This window comes from Tamandua tetradactyla, chromosome 2 (genome assembly GCF_023851605.1).
Source record: "Tamandua tetradactyla isolate mTamTet1 chromosome 2, mTamTet1.pri, whole genome shotgun sequence".
NCBI classification, from domain to species: Eukaryota; Metazoa; Chordata; class Mammalia; order Pilosa; family Myrmecophagidae; genus Tamandua; species Tamandua tetradactyla.
In genome coordinates, this window is record NC_135328.1 from 91,563,873 (window position 1) to 91,574,834 (window position 10,962).

Consider the following 10,962-nt stretch of genomic DNA (forward strand, 5'->3'; position numbering starts at 1 on the left):
CTGGAAAGTAAACTTAGTTTGTGAAACTTTTGTAGAATCCCAGATAGGGTCCTAGGTGTTCTTTAGTGTTAACTAAAGAGTGGTTAACACTAATCATTGGAATGTTTTGGTTGGGGTTTGACAAACCATGGCAATTTGTAATATCTAGCTGAAGCTTGCATAGGAGTAGCCTCCAGAATAGACTTTCAACTCTATTTGACTCTCTTGGCCACCAATGCCTAATTTTGTCACCTTTCTTTCCCCCCTTTTGGTCAGGAAGGCATTATTGATCCCAAGGTGCCAGGGCCAGTTTCATCCCTGGGAGTCGTATCCAACATTGCCAGGGATACTTTCACCCCGGATGTCATGTCCCATGTAGGGAGGTGGGTAATGGTTTTCCTTGCAGAACTGGGTTTAGAGAAAAGAGGCCATATATGAGAAACAAAAGAGGTTGTCTGGAAGTAACTCAGTCATAATTATAGGTGGGTTAGCTTTTCTGCTACAGAAATAAGTTCCATAAAAGCAAGCCTCTAGATCAAGGGTTTGGACTATTAACTTGGCAGTCCCTAATGTCTGAGAGAGTATTGGGGGTTTCCCAGGTAGGAAAGTATAATACTATTTTTTCCCTCTAGTTCCTCAAGGGATTTTGTCTATACTTTTTAATTATCTGCCTAAAATTCTCTGGGTTGTATCTGGGTTTTACTTTAAGCTATATAAATTATAAGCCCTCGTTCCCATTCTGGACTCCATAAATTTGGTTTGTTTAAATGAGCTATCAAGACATGTTGAAAATTTTCTTTGTTTTTTTTTTTTATTTGACAAGCAGCAATATCATGTTTGTAGTTTTAATGTAGATACAATTATTAGGTTATCTGTCATATTACAATATTAAGGTTTTTCTCATTTTGTCCTTTAAGACACATTATTAAAAAAACCATAAAACACATCAACTGCAAACATGAGGGGGAGAAAAAGCATGGTACCCAACCAAATGCCCACATTTCAGCAATACTCCACTCATTCTTTTAATAAAGTTTTAAGAAATTTCATAATGACATGAGTTTAAAATTATCCAGAAGCATTTTCTTTGGTGTTCATGACGTGGCACTGGTGATGTTGTAAACAGCAGAAAAACAGGGGCTGCCAAATAACCAAATTATGGAGGCACAGGCCTGCTTTTTCCCACAGGAACACACCGAATGGTGACGGCAGTGATCTTCTTACATCCACACTCGGAGGACAGCAACATCACGCTACGTGACTGTATTCATCTGCTGACGATTGGCTGCGTTCAATGTACTATTTGTCTATCAGAACTTCAATCCACTTCTTCATCATGCTGATACTTGGATTAAACCTGGCTCTTGACTGACGAATCACCTCTTGAATAAGTGCATTATGCCGAAGTACTTTTCGTGCTTTCACGATATGAACTATAGCAGCTTGAAGGTACATTTTCCAGTCCTCATCTACAGCACTTCTAGTCTGCTCCACTTTCTGTGGCATGTCTTTCTGCATTGATATGTAATTTTAAATTTTGTTCTTTTACTGCTGAAGTTCATATTTAATGAAAATGAAGATTCTGCATCAATGTCTTCCTTTTCTGAATCATGGTTAATCATTTTTACATCAAGTAATGACTCGATTGTTTTTGTTAGTTCCTTTTCATTCATTTGGGTGCGGTCTTGAAGCTCTTTATAGCTGGCAGTTTCACTGTTGTTAAAGGCAAGAAGAACTGCCATCTGGGATATAGTAACCATGGCTACATAAGGTTTGCCAAAATAGTTCATTTTTACTTCACTTGTACAAAGATAATGTAACCATGTAAATTTCCTTCCACTGAAATGCTGGCTGTAAAATAATTTGAACATCTGTACACTTTTTTCCAATTCCTGAGGAATTGCAAATGTAGTTGAAGGAGCCTGAGTAAGAGGCCATGCAACAGCCTGTAGAACATATATTTGAAAATTAATTCCCAAATCTATTACTGTATCTTGGTTTTTGATAAAATTGTTGAACTTATTGTTGAGATCAGTGCTGACACTCACATCTGTGTACATCCGATGTAGCTTGCTGGTAAATGCATAACCACAATCTTGCTTTAATTTATTGATCATGGCTTCTTCAGAATCCATAGATATAGATAACCCATGAATTAAACGTTTTGCCAGCCTTCTTGTGTAGAACTTTTGAAACATGTCCTTATCATCAATATGTTTGAAAACAGTAATGAAGCTCGTGAGTTTGTCCTCTACTTCATTCTCAGTCATCCCTTTTACTGATTTCTTTAATAAGTTGTCACAGTACTTAAGAAGCAGTTCAGGTGCCTTGCAAACAGACTTGGGTTCTCTGTAATTTACTACTGATGTAAGTGCCTTATCCAGTGCACTCGTAAAGTGCTTATCACCATTCAAAACAGTGTTGATAAGTTGAACAAATTTACCAAGTACTTCCAAAGCTGACTCCACAAATAGTGTTGGCATATTTCCTGAGTAAGATTACTGGTTGCTCTAAGGCCCTCATCATGGATATGATTTTGCAGCTCTGGAATCATATGAGGGTAAACCAGTGGACACAGCACACAGTAAGATATACATATTTGCCATGTCATTTTTTTTCTCTTGCCAAATGATGTTATGACATTCTGCATGTAAGAACTGTAAGTGGTCTGCTACCATTCTTTGCTGACATTCATGAATCACTTTAGTATATGAACTTGGATTTAGGTATTTTCGACATTGAATTTCTTCATCTTTTAACCTACCTAGAACCTTTTCCATATACTGTGAACAGTTTGATTCTTGTAATAAATTTGAAGCTTCTTGTTTGTAATTCTCTCCTGTTTCAGTTAGAAAGGGAGACTCAAAGATTTCCTGATAAAACTTTAAGGGAAATTTTTTCTTATACTGTTCAACATGAACAAAGGAGTTAATAACCCCGTGGATTACTTTTTGGTTTGGGTCTTCTCCACCATGATCATTTTTTATTTCATGGAGCAACATTCGAATAAGGATGGTCTGAAGTGGCTCAACCATCAATTTCCTCCACATATCCAATGCTAGCTCTCCTATTTCCATAAGTGGCTCCTTCATATCTACACCACCACAGCCGTACTGAAGGTCAGCTTCTGTCTACTTATTCTTTTTAATAAACTGTGTGTTGAGATACTGAATTTCAACCAGCTGTTTGTTTTCCAGCAAATATCTAGAGTACTTCACTTCATGGGTGTCAGCAGGGTCTAAAAAGATGTGTAAAGCTATATAAGCAGTCCATATAGTCTGCCCCTTTGCTATGTTCTTCCCAATACCTATGATACATAACAAGTACTTGTTCTTCAGCTTCCAGAACTCTCTTATGTAAATGCCCTACATGATTTTCTAAAAAAATTTAGTTTCTTTGTAAGGTCTTTCTCCAAGGGGTTCAGGATAGGCCACACATAAAGCATAAATATCTGAGAAGCGATCATTCCATGTCGCTCTTTCAACATATTCCAACATGACAACTGCTTTGATTGTCGTTAAAAGTTGATTCCATGTTTCATCAAAATCTACTACTCTTGGTTTCAAAGACATTGTGCAAGTTTAGCATTGAAATCTTCTGCAGAAGCCGGACAAGGGGCAGGGGAGAAGGGGAGGGGGAGGCAGCCCAAAGGAGTGAAGGACGAAACCCCGGCAATGCAGGTGGGTGTCTGTGGTGGTGTGGAGGCGGCGGCTGTCAGCTGGTGTTTCCCCAGCTCACAGCGCTGCCATTGCTGTGCGGCTGCAGCCACCTGCCCACGAGACGCAGGGGTGGGGGTGGGGTGGGGGGAGGATGGGACATGTTGAAAATTTAAAAATACTTTTGCATGAGGAAGAGCAAAGGAATGTCAATACTGCAGGGTGTTGAAAATAGATGGTAATTAATATTTAAAAATTTTAACTTATGTGTGAGACTAAACAAAAAATGTTTACTGGGTACGAAATTTATATTTTGAGTAGTGCAGTTCCTAATATAACTTATGTGGACAGCTTAATTGAACACCCTAAGTACATGGAACCTTGAGTAGGGAATAAGATTTTGTAGGTTTGTCCAGAGTGATGCCCCAATAAATCCCAGAGTGACTTGAACAGTGAGGATGAAAGAATTTGCGAAGTCCCCTTGGGGGAATGATGAGAAAGGGGGAAAATTCAACTTCCCCACGTGGAGAATTCTTGATATTTTCACAAGCAGAGGGGAAGACCAAAGCAACAGGCTGAGCCCCCAATCTTGGGGTTTGTTCATATGAAACAACCCGGCAAAGGATAGGTCAAGCCTACTTAAAATTAGGCCTACGAGTCACCCCCAAGAGAACCTCTTTTGAGCTCAGATGTGGCCTCTCTCTCCAACCAACACAACAAGCAAACCAACCATCCTCCCCCTCTCTATGTGAGACATGACTCCCAGGGGTGTGGACATTCCTGGCAATGTGGGACAGAAATCGTAGAATAAGCTGGGACTCAGCAGCAAGGGATTGAGAAAACCTTCTCGACCAAAAAGGAGAAGAACGAAATGAGACAAAATAAAGTGTCAATGGCTGACAGATTCCAAAAAGAGATGAGAGGTTGTACTGGAGGTTATTCTTATGCATTAAGTAGATATCACCTTGTTATTCAAGATGTAATGGAGAGGCTGGAGGGAACTGCCTGAAAATGTAGAGCTGTGTTCCAGTAGCCATGTTTCTTGAAGATGATTATATAATGATACAGTTTTCACAATGTGACTGTGTGATTGTGAAAACCTTGTGCCTGATGCTCCTTTTATCTACCTTATGGACAGATGAGTAAAACATATGAATTAAAAATAAATAATAGGGGGACCAAATGTTAGAATATAATAAGTAGATTGAAATGCTAGTGATCAGTGAAAGTGAGGGGTAAGGGGTATGGTATGTATGAATTTTTTTCTGTTGTCTTTTTATTTCTTTTTCTGAATTGATGCAAATGTTCTAAGAAATGATCATGGTGATGAATATACAACTATGTGATGATATTGTGAATTACTGGTTATATAGAGAGAATGGAATGATCATATGTTAAGAATGTATTTGTTGTTATATTTTTAAAAAATTAAAAAATTAATTTAAAAAAGACAGGTTGGGGGCGGGCCGCGGTGGCTCAGCGGGCAAAGTGCTTGCCTGCTATGCCGGAGGACCTCGGTTCGATTCCCGGCCCCAGCCCATGTAACAAAAACGGAGAAACAAAATACAATAAAAACAAGAAAATGTTTCCCTTTCTTCCTCCCTTCCTTCCTTCTATCCTTCCTTCCTTCTCTCTGTCTTTCCTTTAAAAAAAAAAAAAAAAAAAAAAAAAAAAAAAAAAAAAGACAGGTTGGGTTACATTGTGTGCTACAGAAAATTTAGGTTTTGGACAAAATAAACTTTATTCCTTTGCTCTCATATAGTAGGTGAGGCTCTACAATACAGAGAATATCATCTTTCACCCTGCATTCTGATTTACCTTAGTCCCAACCAGATTGGCATCATTCTTATTTCTAATTGAAGGCTGATTCTTTTTTGGCTTGTGTAATAGTTGTTATATGTAGCAATGTTAACTTTCAGAGTGCAGAACTCCAATTCTTGAGGATCATGCCATCTGCAAATAATGAAAGTTTACTTCTTCCTTTCCAACTTGAATGACTTCTATTTCATTTTCCTGCCTGATTGCTCTAGCTAGAAGTTCCAGTATAAATGTTGAATAATAGTGGTGACAGAGGGCATCCTCGTCTCATTCCCAATCTTAGGGGGAATGTTTTCAATCTCTCACCATTAAATATGATGCTGGCTGTGGGATTTTCATATATGCCGTTTATGATATTGAGGAAGTTTCCTTCAATTCCTACCTTTTGAAGTGCTTTTTTTTTTATCAGAAAAGGATGCTGATTTTTTCAAATGCTTTTTTGTCATCTATTGAGATGATCATGTGTGTTTTTCACTTTTGATTTGTTGATGGGCTGTAGTACATTAATTGATTTTCTTGTGTTGAACTACCCTTGCATTCTTGTTATAAACCCTACTTGGTTGGGGTGTATAATTCTTTTAATATGTCATTGAATTCTTTTTGCTAGTATCTTGTTGAGAATTTTTGCATCTACATTCATTAGGGAGATTGGTCGATAGTTTTACTTTCTTGTAGCAGCTTTGTCCTATTTTTCTATTAGAGTGATGTTAGCATGATAAAATAAGTTAGGTAGTGTTCCTTTTTCCTCAATTTTTTGGAAGGCTTTGAACAGGATGGTGTTCGTTCCTTTTGGAATGTTTGATAAAATTCTCCTGAAAAGCCATTTGGCCCTGGAGTTTTCTTTGTAGGAAGATTTTTGATGACTGATAGACTCTCTTTACTTGTGATTGGTTTGTTGTGATCTTCTATTTGTTCTTGAGTCAACATAAGTTGGCCGTGTGTTTTTAAGAATTTGTCCATTTCATATAAGTTGTCTAGTTCGTCAGTGTATAGGTGTTCATAGTATATTCTTATGATTTCTTTTTATTTCTTCTGCATCTATGGCAATGACCGTCCTCCCCCCCGCCATCATTTCTGATTTTGTTTATTTGCTATCCTTTCTCTTTCTTTCTTTGTCAGCCTAACTAGGGTTCCATCGATTTTATTAATATTCTAAAGAACCAACTTTTGGTTTTATTGATTCTTCTATTGTTTTTGTTGTATTGTATTGTTTTGTTTTTTTGTTGTTCTCCAATCTATTTATCTGTACTTTAATGTTTGTTATTTCTCTTCTTTTATTTGCTTTGTTTAGTTTGCTGTTCTTTCTCTAGCTCTTCCATGTGAAGGAACAGTTAAGTCCTCGATTTGTGCTCATTCTTGTTTTTTAATATAGGCATTTAGGGCAATAAATTTTCTTCTCAGCACTGCCTTTACCAAATCACATAAGTTCTAATATGTTGTATATCATTTTTATTCAGATCCAGATATTTACAAATTTCTCTAGCAATTTTTTCTTTGACCTACTGATTGTTTAAGAGTGTCTTAGTTAATCTCCATATATTTGTGAAAGTTCTGCTTCTTTGATGGTTATTGATGTCCAGCTTCATTTCATCGTGGTCAGAGAAAGTGCGTTGAATAATTTTAGTCTTTTTAAATTTATAAAGACCTGTTTTGTGCCCCAGCATATGCTCTATCCTGGAATATGTCCCATGAGCACTAGAGAAGAGTGTTTTGTGGTGTCATGATCGGCATATGTCTGTTAAGTCTAGTTCATTTATCACATTGTTTAAGTTCTCTATTTCCTTGTTGATCCTCTGTCTGGTTGCTCCATCTATAGAGGAGAGTGGTGCTTTGAAGTCTCCCGCTATTACTATTAAAACGCCTATTGCTGTCTTCAGTTTTTCCATTGTTTGCCTCATGTACTTTGGAGCTCCTTGATAATAAGCACAAACATTTATGATTGTTATTTCTTCTTGGTGAATTTTCCGTTTTATTAATATGTAGTATCTTTCCTTGTCTCTTAAGACATCTTTACATTTCAAGTCTATTTTGTCTTATATTAGTGTAGCTACTCCTGCATTCTTTTGGTTACAGCTTGCATGAAACATCTTTTTCCATCCTTTCACTTTCATTCTATTTATGTCCTTGAATCTAAAGATGAGTGTCTTGTAAGCAGTATTATAGATGGATCATATTTTAAAATTCATTCTGCCAATTTTTATCTTTTAATTGGTGAGTTTAGTCTGTTCACAAAGTTATTACTGTAAAAGCATTTCTTGAATCTGCCATCTTATCCTTTTTTTGGTCAGACTATATATTATTTTTCCTCTTTCTCTTTTTGTCCTTTAATTACCCTTACTGACACTCTTCAGTTCTGTGCCATTCTCCAGACTTTCCTCTCCCGTGTTTTTGAATCATCTGACAGAACTCCCTTTAGTATTTCTTGTGGAAGGTCTCTTGTTGATAAATTCTTTCAGCCTTCATTCATCTGTGAAAATTTTAATCTCTTCTCACTTTTGAAGAACAGCTTAGCTGGATAAAGAATTCTTGGCTGGAATTCTTTCTCTTTCAGGACCTTAAATATATCATACCATTGCCTTATTCCCTCCATGGTGCCTGTTGGGTCATCTGAAATCTGTCTTATATGGTTTCCCTTATATGCAGTGAATCAGTTTTCTCTTTCAGCTTTCAGGACTTTCTGCTTCTCTTCAATTTTTGACAGTCTGATCAGTATGTGTCTTGGAATAGGTCTATTTGGATTTATTCTATTTGGGGTTTGTTGGGCTTCTTTGATTTGCATATTTATGTCTTTTATAAGAGTTTAGAAGTTTTCCCCCTTTATCTCTTCAAATAATCTTCCTAGCCCTTTACTCTTCCCTTCTCTTTCTGGGACATCAATGATTCTAATATTTGTGTGCTTCATGTTGTCCATCACTTTCCTGAGATCCAATTCCAATTTTTACATCTTTCTTGTCATTTGTTCTTTTGTAAACTCAAATTCAATTGTCCTCTCCTCTAGATCACTTATTCTTTCTTCTGCCTCTTCAAATCTGTTGTTGTGTCTCTACTATATTTTAATTTGGTCTACAGTCACTTTCATCTCTGTTAGATCTGCTGTTTTTTGTATTTATTCTTTCAAATTCTTCTTTGCTCTTATAGTGTTTTCTTGATATCCTTTAGACCATTAGCCAACCCACTGAATTTGTTTAGGAGATTTGTATGAAAAACTTTGATTAGTTGTTCCGAATTCTGTATCTCCTCCACTGTTTTAATTTGTTCATTTGTTTGGGCCATGTCTGCCTGCATCTTCATGTGCTTTGCGATTCTTTTGTTGCCTTTGATTATCTTGAAAAGGTTATTTTGAAGGTTGATTTCCCTCACTCATCTAAGTTTTTGTATTTGCTTCAGTTTGTTTTGAAGATCTCCTTTGCACTTGTTTGTCAATAATTCCCTGTCAAACCAAGGTCCAGACCTCATGCAGGGGATGCAGCTTTACTCAAGTATTTTTTAAAAATTAGGCCAATAGGCAGTTTGCCCCATTGCACTTTCTGCTACTTCCTAGCAGATGGTGCTCTTGGGCCACCTCTTCCCTTCAGGCCCACCTTTCCCTGACTGCTACAACTGGCTGAGCTAGATGGAGACCTGGTGCAAGGCTGTTGGTCTCAGAGCCTGTTGAGACCTGCCAATCCTGGGGCTGGGGTGGAGGGTGGGTATTGTGCACCTCAGTGAGACACTACTTGTGGGCCTGATGGATCTGGCAGCCCCCATGATCCTGCTTAGAATGACCTTGTATTGTAGGACTGAGAATTTTTCAAATGCCTCTGCCCACAGACAACCCAGAAATGCTTAGCATCTTGGCACCAGGTGGCTCAGACACAGTGCTGTAAGGCATGGCTTAGGACTGGCATGGTATGGGTCAAGTGCAGTGTGGGTTGGGCACAGCATGGCTCAGGCACTGTGGGGCTTGCTTCCTCCATCCTTGCCTCTTCATCCATGCATGGCACAGTTCTCCAGGCCTCCATAGGTGGTACTGGGACCAAAGGAGTCTCTTCCACCTGCCAGTTGTCAGACCAGATTTTGAGCAGGATTGGTATGAATTCTTCTTGAAATGATTGGTAAAATTCACCTGTGAAGCCATCTGGTCCTGGGCTTTTCTTTGTTGGGGAGTTTTGTTTTTTAGGGTGCATGGTCTGGGAATTGAACCCAGGTCTCCCACATGGAAGGTGAGCATTCTACTGCTGAACCACCTGTGCCCCCCTGTTGGGAGGTTTCAAATGGCTGATTCAATCTCTTTATATGGCTTCATTGGTTGCAGTCTTATATCTCTTCTTGAGTCATTGTAAGTTGTTCATGTATTTCTAGGAAATTTTTCTATTTCATTCAAGTTTTCTACTTTGTTTGTGTCCAGATTTCCTTGAATGCCAGGAGATAACAAAACAAACAAACTGGTACAAAAAAACACCTTTCACCTTCTTTGCAAATTGGTTCTGCATTGATTGGTGCTCCTCTTCGGAATTTAGTTCCCTCTCAAGATTATCAGCCCGAGGTAAATTTGAAGTATAGTGACCTTTTCATCTTTTCTGGACTTGTGTCTTATCCTGGGCTTGTAGTTGCTTGCTTCTTAGATATTCCCCTGTTTACAGAAACTCATTGCTGCTTCTGTTCCCTATGAAATAGATGTTTTTCCCCTTCAGAGGTGCTCTTCAGGGATGATTCAAACAAGTAATCTTTTGCCCCAGGCCACTTCGACTTAATTGTTTCTTACATTGCTTTACCTGTCTACATGATGTTTCTGCTTGCAGGGCAGTTTATGAGAGGGCAAGCCAGAGAGGAATTTCTAGGTTTCCACCAGAATAGATAGATTGGCCCTGAATTGAAGACACCCAGTATGTGTATAGATATTACTCTGCTCCCCTGGAAACAGGGCCAGGGACCTCCAATGGATGCACAGCTGGCTCCACACTGTGCTAGAGAGAGTATGGAGGAAGGGCAAGAAAAGACACCAGGAGCTTCTCCTATGGCCCTTGAAGCTGCGTTTTCTTGATATGGACTTTCTCAGTTATTGAAATCCTTTGTTTGTTTTCTGGAATTTTGAGGAAGATGGCTCTGCCAGTTTTTCTTAATTATTCAAAGATTCTGTGGGCAAAAGCACCTTGGAGCATCTTATACCATCATCTTTGTTAACCAGAAGTCTCCCTATTCTTTTTCATTCAATTATTTATATTAGCATGGGCTCATGGATATTTGCTTTATTCAGTTGGTTATATCCCAATGCTGTCATTATTTATTTTGTTCCTGAAATTGTCCCAGTTTTGGCCATTGGAAATTTGACATTGGCTCCTGTGTACTTTTGATGTGCACCCATCATTTTGTGAACACGTAACTCCTTTCTGATTCCACAAGATGTCCTGGGTTCAACTTGTCTTTATGTTTTGCTATTTCCTGTACCAGCTCTAGAATTTATAATTTCTCCAAGGAGGCCTAGTTCATTTTATTGGAGAATAGCATTTAGAAAATAAGATCTGAGAAC

The 10,962-nt window shown here is 38.2% G+C and overlaps 1 protein-coding gene across 1 annotated transcript; it reads right to left on the bottom strand.

Annotated features, from left to right (window-relative positions):
- Positions 1–1,227: 1,227 nt before the first annotated feature.
- Positions 1,228–3,551, bottom strand: LOC143661063 (cullin-2-like). The gene is given in 6 exon segments (XM_077134689.1): positions 1,228–1,502; positions 1,505–2,467; positions 2,470–2,539; positions 2,541–2,958; positions 3,236–3,365; positions 3,368–3,551. Coding segments are annotated over 6 exon segments (2,040 nt in total).
- Positions 3,552–10,962: the final 7,411 nt, after the last annotated feature.